The following is a 24952-nucleotide window of genomic DNA, read 5'->3' as shown; positions in this document are numbered from 1 at the left end:
ACTCAGGTCAAACTGAGCGAAAAGTTCGTTACATTTACATCAACAACTAATTGTTATGTAGCGTGATGTATGTAATACACGGTGTAGGTGTGACAGTTGTGCTGTAACTGTACCTACGTGTAAAATTACATAATACAAATTTATAGTAAATAATGACGACGAGGCAGAAGAGAAGTGGTGGCAGCATGTGGCAGGGACGGCCAGTTGATCTGCATGACAATGCTGTACCCGCCAGCTGCACCTGCGAAATGAATCAAGGTGGAGCATCAAAAGTGTCATTTCTCTCTCTCTGCCTAGCAATCAGTATATACTTATGTCATTATTAACCAGGAAACGTAGTCTTAGGATTCACAAATCTCTCAGGACCCTTATAGTTTACTGGTTAAGGCTTATTAACTAGGAAACATGCCAGTTCTTGAATTGCTCAAATCTCTTAGAACAGGCAGTTTACTGGTTAACCTAACATTATTAACCAGGAAACGTGTCAGTTCTTGAATTGCTCAAATCTCTTGGAACGGGCAGTTTACTGGTTAACCTAACTCTACACTTACGATTAATGACAGGAAGCTGATAATCCCTACGCAATCTCGGGCAGGTCACGTTTTAACACCCACCATGGGTGTGAACACTCATGTGGATATTGTGCATTCTCCGGGAATCCTCAGAGAGGCCCACAGCTCGAGACGTTCCACAAGGTAATTCATACACAGCCTCGGACTGTCTCTGCATGGTTCTCAAACTTCCCTCTTAACTTATGGTATACATGTATATACAGGCCCTGGACATACTGTGTCCTGTGGGGCCAACGGGCGAGACGTCAGCAAGTACTGGTACACTTTTAACTGGGAACCAGGCTGGTCCTCGGATTACTCAAATCTCTGAAACGCCTATCTTACGGAACCCGGTGTACAACAGTTGCCCGTGTTAGTCATCAGTTAGTAGGCGAGACATCAGGTCAGCACCCACATTACCACTGCCCTGTCTCTCAAGTGCTTCAGAGATTGTGGGTGTGGGTTCAAACGGCACAGGTAGGACACATCCCTGGTTTGTGGTACGTGGACACATATTGCAGGAACGCACAAAACTATCTATTTCTCGTCCCATCCCTGGCCAGAAAAAGTCAGCACGTATATGGCCCTGGGTTTTCCTTTTGCCCATGTGACCTCCTGAGGCTGAACAATGACCCCATTCTAACACTGCTTGGCGGTACTTAGCGGGAACAACAAATTACAGTCGAACCTCGCCCTCGGGTGTTCGTGACTCTTGGTAGAGCCATCCTTGTTTGCAAAGGAACTTGGCTTGACCTCCCTGTGAATACTTTATCACTCTACCCTTTTGGTTCTTTTGCATGGTAGCAAGTGTTGGGTTAGAATGTTGTTCTTGAACAACAACTTGGCTACACATCAGATCTTGCAGCGATTCAATGGTCACCGGGGTGACACACTCTGGAGCCTCAGCCATGGCTCGTGTTACTGTAGCCGAAGTCTGCGTAGAGTCATCTTCGGTGCAACTATGCTTGGCACCTGGAATATTGCCTATGATTAGGTCAAATAAAGGTTCTGACATGACAACTGCCAGTGTCGTACCAGTGTAAAATGGAGGTGCCACCTGGATATGTGCCTCAGGGAACAATCTCACTGATCCATCAATAAGGTTAGCATGGATCTGTCGACCTGTGTACTGCTCAGGCCGAACTAGACTCTGCCTGACAGAGCAACCTGAGGATCCATTGTCTCTCAGGACCTTCACAGGGATGTCTTCCACAAACCCTGGCTGAACAAGGAAGGTACTGTCACCTGTGGGAGGGCCTGTGGAGGAAGCAGCTAGCCACTCATGAGGCTGCTGAATAAATGATGCAGCAAACATGGTGCCCTGAGAATTAGATACTTGAGGGGTTGTACTCACTGCCTGGGGAGATGGAGCATTGGCCATCTGTGAAGGGGGGTTCACTGTCGCTGTGGGACTAGAGAACTGTGGGGGAGTACCCGTACTGGTAGGGATGTGACCACTGTGCTGCTGCTGAGGAATGAAGGCTGCATTCGCCTCCTGCCTCCTATTCACTTGAGCTGGTGGTGAAAAGGACAGTCCCGATGGTCGGTTGCGTGGCTGATACTGCTGCTGGTTAGGGTACTTGTTGTACCTCTTCCACTCAGGTTTCTGAGTGTTTTGCCCCTGGTCCTTCCTCTACGGTTTTGGACCTTGGCCATTATTCTGAGAACGGCCTTGTTGCTGGGGTTCAGTCTGAGACGGTTTCCCAGATTTATCAGGTTTCCTGTTCCAGGTATGCTGCTTGTGAGTTTGATACCTGTATGCAGTAAAGAATGCGTCAGCTTTCTCCACCATTTGGCTAGCACGCTTTACCTGGCAGATATTAAGATGAGCCATAAGTTCAGTAGGCCACGACTTTTCTAGCTGCGTGCGCAGTATAAGGTCAATTATCCCCTCACGCGTGGAAGGAGTTTCATCTTTCTCCATCCACTCCTCTAAGTAAGCAGTAAGCCAGTCAAGAAACTGAATGGCAGTCTCTTTTTCCTGTAAACGCGCCCTCATGAACTGACTCTTGGCGTTGTCAACTGTGAGACCGTACGCTTTGACGAGTGCGGCCTTCATCATCTCATACGTGAGACTGTCTCCACGAATTCTGTGGGGAATATCGAGGGCAGGGCCCTCAAACAGGCTAAGAAACTGAAGCCGCTTAGCTGCATCATCCAGCTAGTAAAGTTGAGCCATGTCTTCAAAACGAGCTATGTATGGTTCGATTCGCTCGCCTTCCTTGTATGGGGGAAGCTTGATGTGTGGGGTTGCCATAATATGTGCAGGGATAGCGCTCATGGAGCGTGGGCCAGCTGCACCAGATGTGTCTGAAGCCAAGGACACTCGCTTGAGCTTCAACACTTCAAGTTCATGTCTTTCGCGTGCTTCTCGCTCGGCACGTTCATGTTCTCATTATTCACGCTCGTATTCGCGTTGTTCTTGCTCTTGTACTAACTCGAGTTTGCGTTGTTTTTGCTCGTGTTCCACTGTTCTCGCTCGTGTTCGTGTTGGATTCTATGCTCTTCACGAGCATCACTCTCGCGTTGCTGCTCGTGACTAAGCCGAGAGAGGACATAATTCTTTACTTCAGTTGGGTCTGTAAGCCCCATATCTTTAGCTTCCTGTACATAGACGCTGGTAGACATGATGCTAACTCAATCTAAATAAACTAGCGACTCTGTACTGACTGCAATTTTTTCAGAGAAAGATGCCAATAATCGAGAATAAAGGATATAGGCACAGGTTAGTGGTGACCAGTTTTATCTAATTAAACTGGTAAAGAAAGAAAATTAAACAAACAAATGACTGTGAAAACTATTACATAAATTAATAGAACTGAATAAAAAATCACCAGTAAGACAGTGTCTATAGACTTTAATGATAAATACCTAAGTATGAACGAGTGAGTATTACCTCTTGAATAACTTTAGAGGTAGGAGTTAATATCCTGGAATGAGGTCGCCAATTGTCACGGGGTTTTTAAAAGTATGTAATATTAAAGAATATTATTCAATAATACTTAAGAACAGGACAATGAATTGTCTTGTGAAAATCAAGCAATGATTACTTTATGCTAGCTTACTTCGCCAATTCTCTAAGGATGAGAATTTATAAACTTTCTCAACAGTGCACAGCAGAGACTAATTATTCACACGTGCTGTTTATTAGTACTGTTGGCCTCTGGAGAAAGTGACTCCACCCCTGACAATCAATAACTAATGCTATTAATGATAACAAGTTCTTGCTGATGCATTAACTCCTGGTTGCACAACGGATTTTAAGCTTAATACAAAAGGACTGGCCTAAGTACCAGTTATGAATAGCAAAGCGTTTATGCAAGCTAGGAGCTGCAACTAGAATAAGCTTATGGAGAAATAAAACACGAGTTTACATTACATTAAGCTCAAGAAAAAGAACTGTTAAATTTATTGATTACAAAGAAATAAATTTAATTTACATTTCAAAATGAATTCAAAATAAGGAGATCGCACTCACTCACTCACTCAAAAGCTAACTCTTAAACCTAGGAAAAAACAAAAAGAAATACTGGTCAGAAAAGTGGACAAAGCGGATGACTGGGCGTCGTTACTGAGGAAGGACACTGCACACGCTGAGTCTCTTGCCAATCACGCTAGGTGGGAATCCAACGGCGGCGGTGGGAACTAGGCGTCATTGCTGAGGAAGGACACTGGCACACACACTACCTGCTTCCGCGGCGCTCAAACCATGACTGACTTCAAATCGTGAGAGAGAGGCAAGTGTCAAGCCGTACTTGCTAACGGCTAGAATGAGCAAAACACGCCCATAACAAAGAACTCAGCGGAGGTGCTAAAGTCGCGAACAAAGACAATCACTTATGACACAGTGAAAAATTGTTCTGAAAACACTCCCGACTGGGTGAATATGTGGTGGTTGACTGAGTGATAAATACTGGGATTCCACTAGAATTTGCGGTTTCCCACCAAAGTTGATGTCACGAGTTTATTCAAATACTTAATCACGCCGACTCGTGACATGCATGTAAAGCAGATGAAGTTGCATATATAATTTATTTCTTCAAAATGAAGCATTTCTGCAACTTTTAAATAGCTATCACACTAATAATTATGTTGTAGTTTATTGAGAAAAAAATAATAGTTATAAATTATATGCATAGGAGCTCTCCTACAATTAAAAAAAAAAAAAAAAAAAAAAAAATTGGGTGGATTTTAGTACATCACCATTATCCATAAAAAGGGGGGATGTATGCAAGTACATGGTCAATAAACAGATCAGGAAAATTGTAAAACAGTACACAACTGACTGGTTTAACAAAAAAAGAATAAGAAAAATGCAGGAAACAACCAGTAAAAGGAAAAGGTCAAATGGTTGAGAATTAGCCTCTTGTTGCTCAGTCTTTGTTACTTAACTTGTAACAACTGGATACTCCAGACCAACATGACCATTCCAGAACAAAGTATTGTACCATATCATATTGTTTATAAAGGCTCCAATATGCTTGCATGCATCGCCCTAGGTCACCTAATGGTGGCTCTCCACGCTGCTTGATCTCTGGCAGCCTCCCTATTCAGACCCTTATCCCTGAGGTCACTTCTATTACCTCATCCCAGGTCTTTTTTTATCTGCCTCTCGCAACCCTACCTGTTCACACTTCTCACTTTCCACACCGAACTGTCATCCTCCATCCTCTCCACATGTCCAAACCACCTCAATCTTCCCCTCTTCATCACAGCACCGATACACTCCAGTTCCATCCTTCCTCTCAGCTCTTCAATCAAGTAAACCTAGCCCCACCAAGCCTCACATCATGGATGCACTACACATCCATCTAATAACTGTCATTTCTGTATGTTTGAGCCCACGAATATCCTCTTCCTTTACTGCCCTGGTTTCACTACCATACAGTATTACACTCCTAACATATACCACAAGCAAAGATCCCTTAGCACTGAGGAGTGCCCTCTCAATGTCAGGAGAGGTGACAGCTCCCTGACCTTCCTTCGGTATGGTAACTCCTTATCACAGCTACAGAACTGCCTCCAGCCCCACCTTCAGCACATAAAGTACTTTTTGGTAAATGTTTACAAAACCATAAGACCAGATTCCTACGAAATAATAACAGGAATCAATACATAGAACAGTTATAGCAATTTTCAACTGTGACATTTTGTCTGCAAATAAAAAAATAAGCAACATATTATGGGGTGGTGTTATGGCTTTGTAAACAAGCATCCTAATTTACCTTTTTTTTTTTTTTTTTTTTTTTTTTAGAGGGGGGGGTTGCCAATACGGGGCAGGGCGGCAAAATGGCAGGGGACAGGGCAACATGGAGGTGATTTGTTTGTGGCCACTCCTATGGGATTAAGGCATCTGGCTACAGATAGACAGATACTTTTTTTTTTTCCTTAATGGTGAAAATACAGTAAATAAACAAAAGATCCTTCAAGACATTTTGGGAATCAATATACCCAAACGCCACTTAAGCTAACCATGTCGTTCTAGCCTAACGAGACCAATTTCCAATCCTAAGTTGCTGAAGTCCATTTTGACTCTTAATTTCAAACTTGAAAAAACAAGACCCCCTTCCAGCCCTCTGAGTGGCTGACTTTGAACCATAATGCACCAGCAAAAACAAAAGCATACCGCTACAGGATCTTTGTATGCAGCATGTGTTAGGAGCGTACAGTAATGCTGTATGGCAGTGAGACCTAGGCAGTAAAGAAGTTGAATCCATGGAATCAAACATACAGAAATCACTATTAGACGAATGTGCAGTTCCTCCTTGAATGCAAAGCTGGGTGGGGTGGGGGGCTAGGTTTGTGATGGAAGAGTTGAGAGGAAGGCTGGGACTGGAGTGTATTGGTGTTGTGATGAGAAGGAGTAGACTGAGATTATATGGGCATGTGGAGTGGATGGCAGACGACAGCTGGGTGCAGAAGTACGAATGTTGCAAGAAGCAGACCTAGGCTGAGGCCATAAAGTGTGCCCTCAGGGATAAGGGACTGAATAGGGAGGCTGCCAGGGACAGAGCAGCATGGACAGCCGCCATTAGCCTAGGTGACCAAGCCGACACATGCAAGCATGCTGGAGCCATTATATGGTTAATGAAATGAAACCACCTATGGCCATAATGCATCACCAAGAAACAAAAACAAATTGCCTTCAATGAACAAAATGTAAACAAACTGACAGCACAGGCACACATTACAGACCCCACAATATCTCACTTAATTTTATTTTGTGGAAGAAATGCCACAGAAGAAAGCTGACCTAAAACTGTGGACATTTACAAAGCCATATCACCAGATTCCTCAAAAATAAGAACAGGAATCAATACGTTGCACAGTTCTAACCCGCCGCGTGCCAGTGCCATTTTAAAACGGTCTGACATAATTCCGTGGCCAGTGCCAGTGCCATTTTAAAACGGTTTAAAATAAAACTTCACATGACCACATTTTTCAAGATTCGCGGGTAAAAATTGGCAGGCATGGAAGGTAACTGTTCCTCTACCAACCCCCAGGCTGTCAAGGCCATACACTCACTCGCTCCCCCCCTCACGCTCGCTCTGCCTTACTCTGCCTGTGCGCCTCACCCAGTGCTGCACATAGTGAAGGCATTTTTAAAATATTTTCCTGTAAGTTGTATTTTCTTATAATTGTAAGGACTATATAGTGAAGTCAAGTTGTAACTACCTTCTTGTAAGTGCCAGGACTGTACGTAATGAAGTCAGGTTGTACCTATCTTCAAGTAAGTGTAAGATAATGCATTCACAGTGAGAAAGACATGCAAATTGTGATGGATGCTGAAGTAATAAGTAATCAGAAAAGTGTACTGAACATTGCTATACCTTCCCAGCATAAATACCTGAGTATACCTTACATAGAAAACAGCTTTCTCTCACGTACGTGGTGAGCGTGAGAGAGCGGCTATGCCCGTACACGAGTATGCAGGACTCAATAAAACTCATTTCTGAGCCTCAGTGAACATTTTAATGGCAAAATTCATTGTTTCCACATCAAAATCTATCATTTTAGCCAAAAAAAAAAAAAAAAAAAAAAAAAAAAAAAAAAAAAAGGTCGAAAAATGGCTGGCACTGGGGTGACCCATAGGGCTAAAAATAGCCAGCATGCAGCGGGCTAAGTTAACTCTTCTGTGACATTTCTTCTGCAAATTAAAAATAAGCAAGATATTATGAGGCTTTTAACCTGTATCACGCTAGCAACATAAATCTACATCCCCGTCAGAAATGCCGGTGACGTACAGTTGTCACTACTCGTTAAACGTTGATTCGGTATACGATAATTTGCTACAACGATAACAAAAAAGTTCCACACCAAAATTCGATTTGCGATGAATTTCCCGCTATAACAATATTGCCCTCAGAAAATTTTGTACGAAGCGCCAGGCACACGCAAGGCGACCATCGCTTGTCTCAGGCAAGATGGTGGCCTCAGCGTGCAGAGCATTGTTTTGGTTCATTTGCGGTCCCGTCACCCCTTCAAAGCCCTGTCTTTTCCACTTGTTCACGTGTGCCCCCCCTCATATCGTCACCTCACAGCCAAACCTCGTGCTACAGTAGGACCATACATCGTGTAGCACCAGGCCAATGTTACGCGAGTGTGATTGTTGTGTTGTTGCAACAATTTACTGTATGTGAGTAACACCACCTGTATTGGTGTGATAGTGTTTGTTTTGGTTTTGGAGATGATTTGGACTGACACAGGAAGTGATTAAGGTGGGTTGTCATTTTTGTTTCAGTCTTTGGTAGGTGACTTTGGGAAGTTGAGTTGACGTAACCTCCCTTTTATAATGTGTTTCAATCTCCCAATTTACGATAAAATCGTTATATGTTAAGGTATGACCAACCTAACCCCATCGTATAACGAGTGGTGACAGTAGATCTATGTCCTGCAGCACTGAGAAGCCATTGCAAGCAGCCGAAGTAAAATGAAGGGTAATAACGTATCCCACTAACTTCAGACATTTCTCCACTACGCTTACAACACTGATTTACGAGCACAGGAGGCGAGTGAATCTTCACAGGCTCACAGCTGCTCTGCTCTGTCAGGAACCCTGAAGATTTCAGAGGTAGAGATTTGATTCAACCAACTTTCTGACTCTGCTGATTACTTTTATTAGTGCCAGGGATCTTATATTGATGTATGAAGCCCATTTAGCCAGAAATAAAAAAATCCAAAATTGGTTCACATGCTCACAGCCATTTTGCTCTCTCAGTAACCTTGAAGATTTCAGAGGTAGTGTGGCACCAACCTAACTATTTAACCAACTACCTGGCTTTAGTGATTACTTTTATTAGTGCCAGGGATCTTACATTGATGTATTAAGCCCATTTAGCCAGAAAAAAAAAATCCAAAATCTGCCAGCACAGAGGGGTATCAGTTTATTTTTTTGCCCAGTGCAGTACAGGTTAATGTGTGCCTGTGCTGGTGGTTTGCTTTCGTTTCATCCGTTAAAGGTGATGTGTTTTGTGTCTTGGTGGTGCATTATGGTCATAGGGAGTACTATATGTTTTTGTTTTCGCTGATGCCTTATGGTTCTGAATCTGCCAATCTGAGGGTTGAAAGTGGGCATGTCTCATGTTTTCTAATTTGAAATCAGAGTCAAGACAGACTGCACTGACAACTAGGTATAAGACTGAAAATTGCTCTGTTATTCTCGAATGGCACAGACCTAGGCTAGTTTATGCAGCATTTAGGTAGGTTAATATCTAAAATGGATTGAAATTTATTCATTTGTTTCTTTCACCATCAAGAAAAAACAAAAAGCTAGGCTAGAGTAAATGTTTACAAAACCATAACACCACATTAAAGATTCCACATTATCTCACTTATTCCTTATTTATGAAAGAATCATCTTAGAAGAAAGCTAACTTAAAACTATGCAACATACTGATTTCTATCATACTTTGTAGGAATTTGAAGTTATGGTTTTTGTAAACCATAACTTCTGGTGCTATTGTTTTTTAACCTTTATGCTACTTTCCTACCAGAAATGTCCCTTTCTGGAACAGCCAATCACTATTGTTATATATACAATGAGCATTAAGCAAGAAGTGTTTCATCTATGCCTTCAAAAAAGTAAACATTTAGGGGTGAGCTGTAACTTATCAATAATGCATGCATGTAACATTGCTGACATGATATAAAAACCCAGCAGGACTTGTCACTGACAAATTACAGCAAGATTTTAATGTGGCTCTCTGTCAGACCATATGGCAAAATGCAAATGAATAGTCCAAACCACTAATAAAAATCACTACGAATATGTAGTTATCAATACTCATACGTGAAAATTACTCTTTCTACTGGGGTAATGATACAATTGCAATGCCACTTTCTAATTTGAATGACACATTAGCATAATCACAAAATGGTGACAATGACCTAAGATGTCAAAATGAACTAACCTGACTCTTCCACGACTGGTGAGGCCAAGGAAGTCTTCGTGTTTAAACTCTCTGACCCAAATCGGTAAAATGAGAACCCGCATAGTGAGCAGAAATTTTCGGACAATGCATCTGCCATCATCAATTAGCCGAACTAGTTAAGAGTTAATAGTCAATCATCTCAACTCCCGCACTGACTACGCGTAACCAAAACACAGGACGTTTGAGAACCAGTTACTAGCCGTGTCTTTAAGAATTCCAGAGCTATTAACGGCGTGTCCTTGTTTATATTTTATTTTTGTTAGTATCTGCAGACAACCTCGTTTCATTAATGTACTGACAGCACTGAATAAAGCCAACTCAGGGTTCAGAAAATGAGTCCCAAAATATGTAAAAAATAAAAGACTGCCTGCGCGTGTTTACCCCCAATCCACGAACTAGCATCCTCTTCATCTCGGAATCAAAACCATAAAAGACAAAAAAGTTGTATTTTCCATTACAGAATGCATATAAAATGGGTGTTGTATAGCTTTCTACGACCTCTTATTTTGTTTTGCCTAGAAATTTGGTGTTTATGAATTTAGCTCCAATTGCATATATATATATATATATATATATATATATATATATATATATATATATATATATATATATATATATATATAATAATCAAGTAAATACTATGTGGGAGTGGGGGACCTTATCCACCTTGGCCATGATATTGGCTAAAGTGAACACTAATGGTATACTCTCATCCCTCAGTCCAGGGCAGCTAACGTTGATTAACTGATTGAATATTTATTGTTGTAAAGGTCTGAAATAGTAGCCGTGGCAACCGAGGGCATCACAACACCCCCAGGAGGCGACAACGGAGGGGTAGATAGGGCGCGCGCTACGTCCACGAGATATGGGCATACGTCCCATATGGCCGCGCGCCCCTATTCCACGGAGTGCACCAGGCGTGAATATCTCAGTCCGGGTGCATTGCCCTCCAACCGAGCCAGCCCTCGCCAGGATCGGGGTGGAGCTACCAAATTAGTTCCAGGCAGCACCCCAATGACGGCCAGTAGCCGCATAACTAAAGAGACGGCCTGTAGCCACTCAATAAAAGCAATGCCCTGTAGCCGTGCACGCGCAATGGCCTGCAGCCGCTCATAGTGCTGGCCATCCACCCTGCAGAACTCGTGACGGCCGGCAGCCGCACGTGGGGAGAGAAAGGTACACCCTTTCTCCTTCTGCAGTTGCCTCAAGGGGCATGACACTGGGGATGGCCGGCAGACGCACCAGTAGACAGGGGACTGCCTGAAGCCGCCTCTCATCTACACGTCACCCCTCATACGGGATTTCGGTGACAGCTGGTAGCTGCACCTGTAGGCAGGTGATGGCAGGTAGCCTCACTTGGTCTACGGTCCCGTTAGGAAGTCGGGTCCCGGTGACGGCCAGTTGCCGCACTGATGAGAAAGGAATGGCGTGTAGCTGCCCTCCTCCCATTGCCCAAGGGACCTCAGCAATGGACGGTAGCCACGCCAGGGAGGGACACTATAAAAGTCCCTCACCCCCTGTGACTTCACAACCTGAGGGCGACCCCTGCTCGAGCTGCCCCACCAGCAGCAGAGTAGGTCCCACCCCCATCTCCCCAAACCGAGGCAGCCCTCAGAAGGAGAACCTCCTTATAGAGGACTGGTGGAGAGGCCCTGTGTTATCCCTGGGGTTGCACTCCATCCAGCTGGCACCAGAGGGAGACCAATGCCTGTTGGACTCCTGCCGTAGGCAACGCCACGACCCTACCCTGATGGCAAAGCAACGAGGGCGAGACCACAGTAGACGGGCTCTCAACAACGCCCCTAGTACCCTAGGGCACAACCTCTCCAGTCCCGAGGAGGGACGGCGCCCTTCCTACACCGGGCACCTGCAGGAGCGCCTGCAGAGGCTGTTCAGCCTCAGTCCTGAAGGCCAAACCCCTATGCCTGGCCCCACCAGCGGGAAGCCTTTCACCACAGCCCATAACGGAGGATGACGTCCCTACGCATAGTCCCGTGGCCCTTAGATGAGAGGATGCCTAAAGGGACTCTACCGATGCCGGGCCGACACCTGTTAGTAGCTGGCCCCCCCCCCCAGTCGGCCCACTTCCTTGCCCCATACACCTACCATGACTGTGATTCAAGTACCCGTGGAGTGAAAGTGAGAACTGACAGCCAGTGTTTAGAATGCTAGTGACAGTGCCTAACTATCCTAACTCCACTGAGTGTGAAATGGGACACAAACGCTAGTAACAGTGCCTAACCATCATAACTCCGCTTAGTGTAACACGGGACATGAACATAATAACTGTGAAGTATATGCAGCCCGAGAACAAAGTGTAATTCCATCTCCACTTAAGTACAGTGTCTGTCTTCCACTCTCGAGACTGCCGGTATCCTGCATGATACCCGTAATCTATCTGCCAGTCCGAATCTTGACTTGTATACTGTAGAGTCCTGTGAGATTGTCTGTCTGTCCTGTATTAGAGAATTTGGTAATATACGTGTAAGGTATTTGTCCAGAGTTATTTTTGCCCTGTTCCTCTCACATTGTGTCTTAGCTTCTGGTCTAGAAAGGGAACCCAGCTAAACCTTAGGTGTTGTTAGGACGGGAAGCCGACCTAAAAACACCTAGCATAACAAGGTCTACAGAATACTCATACAATAAAAGTATGTGGTGGGTCTTGCCACACACCTCCTTCAGCAAATACAGTCTGAAATACCCACCCCATGGGAAGACCACATAGAGGCACACGGATGGGATGATGAAACACCCACGCCAGGGAGAGACCACAGGGAGATGCGTAAGGGGCCTGAGCCAGTTGGGCCTACGTCCTCCACCACCATATGCCCCTCTTCCCCTCAACAGAGCCAGCGGGGAGTACACCACCCCACTGCACTACACTCCAGCCGGACCAGCACTCGCCAGAATCGGGGTGGGACTTGTGCTCTCACAGTCCCCAGTAGGACTGCAGCAATGTCCACTGTACTTGCCAGGGAGGGAATGTCCACTGTACTTCCCTCACCTGCCGTCCCAGGGCAAAGCAGAACTGCGGCAACTTCCACCATACTTGCCGGGGAGGGAATGTCCACCGTATGTCCTTCATCTGCAGCTCCACCAGGAGCAGGACCATGGCAACGCCGACCGTGCTTGCCGTGGAGGGAACATCCATCATACTCTCCTCACCTGCAGTCTCAGGGACTAGTGAAACCATGACAACATCCACCGTACTTGTCGGGGAGGGAACGTCCACCATACTTCCCTCGTCCACTACCCCTGTGGCTCCTGCTGAAGGTAGCATCCCTTGCTCGCCTCACTCCTCCCGAGGCCAAGTGGGATGCCCCTCTCACGCCCCCCACACCCCTAAGGGCAGAGCTTGCTCCCCAGTGGAGTCCCTGTTAGAGAGTGTTTGGAGCAGCCCCATCGTGAGCCTGGGAGTGTGCTCACTACTGCTGGCACCCCGACACCACCAGCTGCTGCTGGACTCTGTGAGGACGAGACGCTGCAGGCAGACCCTGATGGCCTCCCAACACCAGCGAGACTGCAGCCCCCAGCCACCAAGGGATGCCCCAGGGTCTCCAGGCTGGGGCCTACCTAGGCCCACCAGTGAGACGCCCTCCTCCTCCATGGGCTGTGTGCCTGCTTGCCCTGTTTGGCCCCAGTCCCGAGGGCCGCCACACGCACTGAGGCCCCAACAGAGAGAAGCCTCCCTCGACGCCGCTCCGCAGCCAGCAGTGGATGATCCACCACACGACCAGGGACCTGTGCCTCTCACGAGAGTGCACACCTGATGGGACACCTCCCACCTCTGGGCGACACCTGCAACTACTTGGTCTCCTGTAGTCAAACGCATATCCTTATCCATTAATATTGTGTTTGTATTGTGTAAATTGTACTGTGTCCTGCACTTGTATCTTTTGTGGTAATATATGTGTAAGACTGGTTAGCCCGTATTTGAGCCCTGTTCCTTTTGTTGCATGCTCTAGACCCAGTCCTGAAAGTAACCCAAGTCAGTTGGCCATACTCCGAGGGCAAGGAGTTGAACTCAGAGTACACTGCATAACACTGGTGGCTAACGGTGCTTCTAGATCGGGTCAGAGAGCGACAAGGAACCAAAGGGAAAGTTGACAAAATGGCAACCAAACCGCAAGTACAGTTACCAAAATACAACCCCAAACAGTGCAACATAGACATGTACATGTCCATGATCAATCCATTATTAGACATATAGGATTTGAGCACGACAGGGAGAAAATTGCAGTAACCTTACCCCACCTTGGAAAAGCAGTCTGCAGCATCCATATAAAAATCACCCCCAAGTTAACATGGGCACATTTTAAACAAATCGTGACCCAAGCGGTCATGCCATCGCTAGGGAAAGTAGTTGCCTTTTCCGAACTTGACGCCCTCACCTACGACGGTGACCTGGACAACACCCTCATCCAGGCCAGGCGACTCGTCACCGGGGCCTACCCAGAATCTGACGCCACCACCTAGGACCAACTCACTTTCAATACCCTGCTGAGGATCCTCCCCAGTGCCATCAGAGAATATTTCATAATCTATGACCTGACGGGGGACCTCAATAAAGATGTCCAGCTGGTCAGGCACCTCCTCGCCCCCTACACCACCCTGCAACACATTGGTGCTGTCAGCAGAGTCCCCAATCACAAACCGTCACAGCACCACTCACCATACCAAGGGCACTCCCCACAAAGAGGTGCCCCACCCCTAAGGAGAACACCAACCTCATCTCCATCAACCTTTGGGAGTTGTCCACTTGTAGTCATCAGTGCCCTATCCATGACATATGAGAACAGATGAAGGCCGCCTGGCACAGATCAACCACCCAGGGGTGCCTCAAAGTTTCATCCATAGTGGATGACTGCACCGAGGACGATGCTCCCACTGCCAACTACTTTGATCCGGGGGAAACAGAGCTCGGCGAGGAAGACGGCCCACAACAGCTGGATTTTTAGGACTGCCCCTGCACCTCCCCACGGTGGTGGGGGCCACCTCACAAAAATACCGCCCCCCGGTCTACAAGGTGATACTGAATGGGGTAAGCGTGAAGCTACTGGTCGAAATGGGAGCAGCCAGATCCTGCTTCTATCACCACTTCTGCCCCCACCATACCTCGGCTTTCGGCCCACTCCTCCCCACTTCAGCTCATCTTGTAGATGCAGGGGATGGCTCCTTGTCTATACGTGGGGAAACCCAGGCCCTACGAGCCGACATCCATCAGAAAGTGTCTGCTCAACACAAGTTCATCATCTTAGACTGAACCTGGCCATTTGAGGCTGGATTTCCTGCAGATGCTATGCACCAGCATTGATTGCCACAATCAGTGCCTCCACCTCAGGACGTCTCCAGACCCCCCTGCCTGGCCACACTGCACGTGCACCCCCCCTTCCCCCTCAGCCCACTCTCCCCCCACCATGTCCTCCACTCTACGCCCTACAATCCCTAGCCCTCCCACCTCCCTGCCCACCACCTTCCCTGCCACCATCGTCTCCACCCTTACCATTCCCCCCCAGCATGAGGCCTGGCTTCACCTGCACAGGCCCACCGGAAACTCTATCCTATTCTCTCCATACCTACCTTCGGGAACCATCTCCTCCTGCCTACTGTCTCCCACCTTCCTTCCCCCCCACCTTGGGACGGTGCGCATCGCCAAAATCACCACCCCCCTCGTCCTCCCCAAAGGATTAGTGGTCGGCGAGATGGAGGAAGCTGAGCTGTGCGCCTCACTTCCCTTCTCCCCCGCCATCCTTCCCCCTTTGCCTTAACACCTCTCACCACACCAAGCTGACAGCCTTCAACGCCTCCTCCTGGATTTTCAAGACATCTTCTCATCAGGACCGGCAGACATCAGCCACACTACATACCTAGCACATGAGATCCACACCGCAGGACCACCTATTCACCAACAATCTTGAAGAAAAAACCCCAAACAACGGGCTGAAGAAGACCAGGCAGGTCCAGGAAATGCTCAATGCCGGCGTCATCCACCAGCCCTTGGTCCTTTTCAGTCGTCTTGGTTAAAAAGAAAGATGGCGTCATGCAATTCTGTGTGGACTATCGGCTATTAAACGACGTACCCACCATGGACACCACATCCCCACCCAGGATAGACGATTCTCTCGACTCCCTGTACGGAGCATCCTGGTTCTCCTCCCTCGACCTTCAATTGGGATACTGGCAGGTCCAGGTGCACGCAGAAGACAGGGGCAAAACAGCATTTTCCACCAGCAACGGAAAATAATATGAGTTCAACGTTCTCCCTTTTGGACTATGCAATGCCCCCGCTACATTCTCCTGGCTAATGGAATCAGTTCTCAGTGGCCTCACCTGGGAGATATGCCTGGCATACCTCGACGATATCATTATTTTCAGCCGGACATGGGCCAACCATCTCCAATGCCTTCAACAAGTTTTCATCAGAACCCGACAGGCAGGGCTTAAGCTCAGGTCATCGAAATGCGTCCTGGCTCAACGGTCTGTCTCCTTCCTGGGACATGTCATCTCCATGGAAGGCATAGCACTCGACCCTGACAAGCTGTGTGCTATCGCAGACCTTCCCCTACCCCGAGACATCCATGAAGTCTGTGCTTTCATCAGCTTCGCATCCTATTACCGGTGCTTTGTGAAGGGATTCGCTGACATTGCAAAACCTCTATACGACATGACAGGAAAGGGTGAACCTTTTACCTGGACAGAAGACCATATCCAAGCTTTTCACAACCTCAAAACCAAACTCATCACCACCCCGATCATCACATTCCTCTGACTACATCCTGCCTTTTTGCCTATACACTGACATATCCCTAGCAGTGATTGATACCATCCTTGCCCAAGTCCAAGAGGGATGGGAACACATCATCACCTGCGCCAGCCATGCACTCAACCAGGCAGAAAAGAACTATGTCGCCACCAAACGGGAATGCCTGGGCATCTTCTGGGCCTTGGACCACTTCCGTGCCTACCTGTCCGGCACCCACATCACCACGGACCACCAGTCCCTTCACTGGGTACACCAATCAGAGACCCACAATGCCCAACTGATCAGGTGGAGAGAAACACTCGAATTCAACTTTGACATAGCATACGAGCCGGGAAAACTACACACAAATGCCGATGCCTTGTCCAGACTACCAATCAACGCCATCAGCGCCACCCCCAGCCTCCTACAGCAATGGCAGAACAAAGATCAGCCCGGCTGGATTCCACCCCAAGTATTTTCCAAACCCTACTGGCATGACGAGTACCTGTTCACACACACTGGACATATAGCGCTCGACCCAGACATTACCCTTGACACAAAGACTAACTCACTCAGACAACAGCATACATCTCGGGACAAAGAAACTACTACAAGTTTTCAACGACATGTATTGGACACCAAGCCCCTCTAACTCGGCCAAACAAGTTATTGAGGTCTGCCGGGCTTGTGCACTCAGTAAGGACACCATTAGGACACCTGGCCCTTACGGCAACATCACCGCCCATAGACCGTGGCAACTCCCGTCCATGGACATAGTCAGACCCCTACCACCCAAATCAGACTACAAATACATCATCAGTTTTGTAGACATACTCAAAATTCCTGATCTGCTCAGCCAAAGAACACCACGCCGTCACTGTGACAAACACCCTCGTCCACCACGTGTTCCCGTACTTCGGCATTCCCCAAGCCCTCCACTCAGACAACGCCCCAGAATTCACCAGCAAGATATGGAAGGAACTCGCCTCCATCTTCGGATACAAACTCTCCCACTCCTCCCCATACTGGCCACAGGGTAATGGGATATGTGAGAGGAGCCACCGCACCCTACTCAACCAGGTACGAATCAGGATACAAGTATCGCAAAACGAGGACAGGCCAGCCCACGTAAAAATCGTGCAATGGTGTACGAACACCTGCCCCCGCAAAGACGGCATTACCTCTCACGAACGAGTGTTCGGAGAAACACCGCTCCTCCTGCTACTTCGACACCACCTACAACCACCCGCCACATCCCCCACATCCAACCCCCTTCACCACCTCAAGAGCCGACTATATCATATGCAATAACCACCAGGACCTCCAACCTGACATCAGGACCTGGAGTGGTGGCGTCTTCATCGTGGGTCCACCTCCCAGAGGCTGTCCAAGAGAAGAGGAGGACAGCATGGGGGCCAAACCACAGCAACCCCCCCCCCCGGCCCCTCACGGGGCTCGAGTACCTGGGAGTGGCTTCGGTCGCCCGGGAAAGTACCTCATCTCCAACACAACACACACAACAACATCGTTTTTTCTACACAGAGAAATGACTCCCCGGCTGTCATTTCTCGACAACTTCTAGCCGGGGACATTGAGAGCAATCCAGGACCCACCAGCAAATACACATGTCCAACGTGCTCAAAACCTATCACGTCGAGCCGACAGACAAAGGGTTCAGTTCAGTGCAACTCTTGCAAGAACTGGACCCATTACACCTGCACAACACTTGCATCCAAAAAACATTACACAAACACCTGGACCTGCTCCTTATGCTCCTTCCCCCCACCCACCAACCCCCCTTCCAATCCTACTCCTACTTCCTTCACACCTCCACAGCCAAACCCACCGATCCTTCCCACACCATCCAGTCCCCCAACTCCTCCCATTCCAACCCATCCTAATCAACCTCAACCCATACCTCCATCACAACCTCCTCCTACCCCTTCCCCTCCACCCACACCACCTCCCCCCCGTGCTGCAGCAGCCAACACACATCGCACACACAACATAAACATCCTTCAATTAAACATAGATGGCATAAACACCAAAAAACAAGAACTCACACAATTCATCAAACAACAGAACATACACATTGCCATCTTACAAGAAACAAAACTACACAGAGCACAGAAAACACCAGCATTTCATAACTTTACCACATTCGACAAAACCGGGCCGACGGCGGTGGCGGTGGACTCATCACCCTGGTACACAAATCCATCAACTTTGCAGATACCAGTGCACACACAAAGTCACTTCTCCCCCCACATGACACCACAACAGAAATACAATCAATCAAAATACGCACTGGTAACAAATCACACATAACACTCGCTAACTCATACATTCCTCCCCAATCGTCGCCCACAGTACCACACAATTACTCACCACAGATACACCACATCACTAATATATCCAACATCATCCTGGGTGGTGATTCTAACGCCAAGTCGTCGGCCTGGCATGTCAACAACCCTGACACAGACAGAGGGCTGGTACTACAATCCCAGACAGACCATCTTTTCATACTAAACAATCTAGACCAACATACCCATAACCCACATCAAGCCCTCTTCCTCCCATCATCTCCAGACATCACCTTCTGCTCCCCAAATCTCGCCCCCACTACATCATGGAGAGTGGTCAAAACCCTACAGTAGGTTCGGATCACCTCCCAATCATCATCTCTACCAAAACCAGAATCACCCCAGCTGGCCACAGACACACATACACTAATTATAAGAGAGCAAACTGGGAGGCCTTTGTAACTGAAACAGAACAACATTTCGAAACAGTAAACAGTATACCCATCACAAACATCAACACCGCTGTGCACACTTTCAATACAATTATACAAAACGCAGACGAAAGACACATCCCTAGAGGCAACAGAAAGGGACACAACCCCAACTTCACACCAGAAATTCAAGGCCTCATCAGACAACGGGACACACTGCGACACTCCCCAACACCCCATACACAAGACATCGTACAACAAATACAAGAACTCAACACTCAGATAAACAATAAAATATCAGAACAGCAAACACTAAACTGGAAAAATTACCTCCAAACACTTGACCACAAAACAAACATCAGGAAACTCTACAAAACACTAAACAGCATCACACTTTCCAACAGCAACACCACACAATCACACGATGCCATCACAACAACAGACACCATACCCTCAAACAAACAACAAGCAAACACTCTCATCAATCACTTTTCACAAGTCAGCCATTTAACCCCGCATCCAGAAGACCGACGTATCATCAGACGTAAGAGACAGTTCCCCACGGACCCAGACTATGCACCTTTCACTTACAACCAGACGAAGCACATCATTAACAACCTCAAGCACTCATCTGCCTGTGGACCAGACAACATAAGCAACATTCACCTTAAACACCTAGGACCACAAGGCATACAAGCACTCACCAACATATCAAACTACAGCTACTCACACAACATAATACCCAACATCTGGAAGCATGGCAATATCACCATCCCTAAACCCAACAAAGACCCCACGTTACCCTCCTCACATCGCTCCATCACACTCCTCTGCACCCCCCTCTAAAGTCACTGAACGACTGATACTACAACTAGTCACACCTCACATTCCCCTAGCCCAGTCACAACATAGCTTTAGGTCACTACACTCCACAAACACCCTTCTTACAGACCTTACACAGAGAGTTTTCGATGGCATAAATTCAGCTAGGCCACCACACAGAACACTCCTAATCACACTAGACATTAGCAAAGCTTTTGATGCCATCCCACGCCACAACCTCACAAACAAAATACTACAAAAAGATGGCTGGCAAACTACTTAGCAGGCAGATGTGCACACTTAACATTTGCCGGTCAGTCTTCTAACATCAGAAACTTCACAAACGGCGTCCTTCAAGGATCTCTTTTGTCCCCTACACTCTTTAACCTATACATGCACGACGTACCCACACACCACACACCACAGATACACATAGCTTCTTATGCAGATGATATAACACTTACATGTACACACCAAAACTCAAACACAGCTGCACACATCATTCAACCTTACCTCAACACACTACACTAATGGTTCTCCACAAACAGGCTCAAAATAGCCCCAGCCAAATCTACAGTGACCCTTCTCACAAACTGGACAACAGAACACAGTCACATCCCACACCTCACCATAAACAACACTCCCTTACCACACACACACGCACACACCCATAATCCTTGGTGTAACATACAATACATCAATGTCATTTAAACAACACATCACAAACATTAAAAATAAAATAACACCAAGACTCAATGTTTTGAAGTCACTTGCCCATACAACATTCGGACACAAAAAAGAAACCACCACCACAGTGTACAAACAATACATACGTTCAGTGATGAATTATGCAAGCCCTGCCTGGGCTTCTAACCTCACCAAAACACACTACAACACTCTACAGACCATACAGAACAAGGCCCTAAAAATAATCACAGGCTGCACAGCTACTACACCCACAGACCACCTACATCAAGAAACCAAAGTCCTCAAAGTCAAGGATCACCTAGACATGAGAGGCACTCAGTTCCTTGCTGCAGCCTCCACAAACCCACAACATCCACTACAGTACATGGCGGCACATCCAACCACACCAAGGAACATCAAAACAACACCCAGTACACGATATCATACACAAATACTGTCATCTCTCCCCCCTCGCCCACCTCAGACCAGCTTCCAGAAAAAAAATGGGAGAAATGGAGTTCCCCCGAGCTAAGCCCTGTATTGGACTATATAGCCCCGCTAGGGTTACAGGAGCGAGCTACCACTCCCAGCACGGCAGCCCGGGCGAGGCTCGAACTCGCAATCCCCCGATTACGAGTCCAGCGCGCTACCACTGTGCTACCGCGCTCCCCCAGCTTCCAGAAGCACATCCACACTCAGATCACTCGCCGCTCCATTCAGTCACTTAAAGACAACACACAGCTGCATGCACGGCCTCCTGACATCCACCCTTCTGAATCCTATCTTCCTCGTGAGGACAGGGTCCATCTGGCCAGGCTGAGATGTGGGCACCATCCAGCCCTCTTAAGCTACCAGAAGAGGCTGGATGACTCCGTCGCTGATGCCTGTCCAGGATGCAACACAGCACCCCATACTATTAAGCACATTATGGAAGACTGCATTCCACACAATCACCTACGCCAACAACACAACATACACTCTTTGAGAGCTCTGTGGGAAAGCCCGGTCTCGGCCATGGCCTTCCTGAGGGGCTCGGGGCTGTTCGGCCAGACTGCCTAGGGAACAACTACTACTACTACTAACTGACATCACCCCTAACAATCCTTACAAGCCCGGCGACTCTGTCATGGTGGCCCAATTACTGGTCCTTACCAAACTGTCACCCCGATTCATGGGACCATTTACAATCGTCAACGTCTTCAACCCCTACCAAGTAACCAATCAATACCACAACACCACCCACACCTACTGCAATCGCCACGTGCATCCCATCCGACCACCTCCCACCCCTTCACCATGCCATGCTCACCCCCCTACCCAGCATGCAACACCACTACCCCCCCCTCCCCTGACCACTCCATGGACTCATACACATGCTACTTCACAATATCACACTCCTAACCCTCACCCACTCCTCCCTTCACAATTACGTCCCCCACCATACCTCCCTCCGACTCCTCGCCCTCACTGCAGACCCCCCACTCGCCTCCGGCGACCTTACTTCCCACCTCAACCCTCATAGCCGCGCCACCATCCCTAGCCCCCACACCACGTGACCAGTACTCCACGCCACCTTCACCTGCCCTCAACCCCGCCACTTCCACGACCAGACACCTCACACCCATACGTCCCTCACTCCACACCCACATCCCACACCAGGCTCCACACCAATTCCCCTTCCTTGACCACCACCACCATACCACCACCTAATACAAAAACCATGCTGCCCAAATCAAGAACCCCCCACCCCCACCCAACTAACACCACGTGGGCCAAGCTCCTCGCCGCCCACGCCCATACTAACCACCACTACAACCGGATCCGGCCGCCTCTTCTGCCCACCTGCAAAATACACCCCAGCACCCCCACCACCACCAACACCACCGACATGATCCTCCCCCAGTTCACTCATGCCCAACACTTCCCCCTTCACCCTAAAAATACACCACACAGGATGGAAAATTCCAGTAGCCCGACCCACCAGGACGATTAAGGCCACCCCACCCAGGACCTCATAAACCCCAGGCAACCTCACTCATCTCCAGTATTCAGCCTAGAACCACCGGCCAGTCACCATACTCTGTGCCGCCAGAGATGAAGATCAGACACGTGCTGTGGACCCCTGCCCAGGGAGACAAACATCGACTGAGGGGGAACATCGCAGCTACTGTGTCTCCTACAGAAGACGACCCATACCTCCACCCTGGAAATCGTCCACCCACCCCAGGGAGAGACCACAGAGAGGCGTGTAAGGGGCCCGAGCTAGCTGGGCCTACGTCCCCTGCCACCATGAGCCCTTCTTCCCCTCAACAGAGCCAGCAGAGAGTACACCACCCTGCCGCACTACACTCCAACCGGACCAGCACTCGCCAGAATCGGGGTGGAACTAATGCTCTCACAGTCCCCAGTAGGACCGTGGCCATGTCCTCCGTACTTGCCGGGGAGCGAATGTCCACCATACTTCCCTCACCTGCCATCCCAGGGCAAAGCAGAACTGCGGAAACGTCCACCGTACTTGCTGGGGAGGGAACGTCCACAGTACTTCCCTTATCTGCAGTCCACCACCAAGAGCAGGACCGCGGCAATACCCACCGTGCGTGCTGGGGAGGGAACGTCCACCATACCTCTCTCACCTGACGTCCCAGGGCAAAGCAGAACCGCAGCAACGTCCGCCATACTTGCCAGAGAGGGAACATCCACCATACTTCCCTCATCTGCAGCCCCACCGGAAGCAGGACCGCAGCAACGCCCACCGTACTTCCCTCACCTGCAGTCCCAAGAACTAGTGGAACCGTGGCAACATCCACCGTATTTGTCGGGGAGAGAACGTCCATCATACTTCCATTATCCACTACCCCTGTGGCTCCCATCGAAGATAGCATCCCTTGCTTGCCTCACTCCTCCAGAGGCCAAATGGGATGCCTCTCTCGCTCCCCCCACACCCCTAGGGGTGGAGCTTGCTTCCCAGTGGAGTCTCTGTTGGAGAGTGTTTGGAGTGGCCCCATCGTGAGCCTGGGAGTGTGCTCACTACAGCTGGCGCCCCAACGCCACCAGCCGCTGCCAGACTCCCTGAGGACGAGACGCCGCAGGCAGACTCTGACAGCCTCCCGACACCAGCGAGACTGCAGCCACCAGCCACTGAGGAATGCCCCAGGGACTCCAGGACGGGGCCTACCTAGGCCCACCATGGTGAGACGCCCTCCTCCTCCAAGGGCAGGTGCAGAGCTGTGTGCCTGCATGCCCTGTTCGGCCCAAGTCCCGACGGCCGCCACACACACTATGCCACCCCTCAGCCCACACCAGACGATCCACCACATGACCAGGGACCTGTGACTCTTGCGAGAGCACACACCTAATGGGACACCTCCCACACCTGGGCGACACCTGCAACTACTTGGTCTCCTGTTATCAAATGCCTATCCTTATCTATTAATATTGTGTTTGTATTGTGTCAGTTGTACTGTGTCCTGCACTTGTATCATTTGTTGTAATATATGTGTAAGACTGGTAAGCCTGTATTTGAGCCCTGTTCCTTTTGTTACATGCTCTAGACCCGGTCCTGAAAAGAACACATGTCAGTTGCCTGTACTCCGAGGGCAAGGAGTTGGACTCAGAGTACGCTGCATAACACAGTCAGTGGTTATAAATTCATGGGTATAGCCACATGCCCTGCCGCAAATGGGGGAGCGGGGTGGCCCAGTGGCAAAACGTGTGACTCAAGATCTCGAGGTCAAGAGTTTGAGCAGCGCCCAGGTAGCTTCCTTTGCTGGGAGAGATAACTCTCTCTTGTAACTCTAGCAGAACTATATGATCTATGTAGGTCTAGCCCAGGGGAATAATCCCTTCAGCAAATATTAACTATAGTGTGTGTTATGCTATGTGTTCAGAGCCAAACTTCTTGTCCTCTGGACACAAGCAACTGATCTGGGGTTTCCTTCAAGACTGGGTCTAGAGCATGCAACTAGAGGAACAGGGCATAAAA

At 48.3% G+C, this 24952-nt stretch overlaps 1 protein-coding gene across 1 annotated transcript in view; it reads right to left on the bottom strand.

Moving 5' to 3' along the window:
- LOC145408169 (uncharacterized) overlaps positions 1 to 10079 on the bottom strand; it is a 213681-nt gene extending 203602 nt beyond the window's left edge. The window contains exon 1 of the mRNA XM_080278923.1: positions 9962 to 10079. Within this exon, the coding sequence (XP_080135049.1) occupies positions 9962 to 10079 (118 nt within the window). The remainder of the gene's footprint in view (positions 1 to 9961) is intronic.
- Positions 10080 to 24952: the final 14873 nt, after the last annotated feature.

This window comes from Coenobita brevimanus, chromosome 76, assembly GCF_032717465.1.
Source record: "Coenobita brevimanus isolate Jiangsu-jjx chromosome 76, ASM3271746v2, whole genome shotgun sequence".
In the NCBI taxonomy this organism is placed as follows: domain Eukaryota; kingdom Metazoa; phylum Arthropoda; class Malacostraca; order Decapoda; family Coenobitidae; genus Coenobita; species Coenobita brevimanus.
This window is presented reverse-complemented; position numbering and strand designations above follow the sequence as displayed.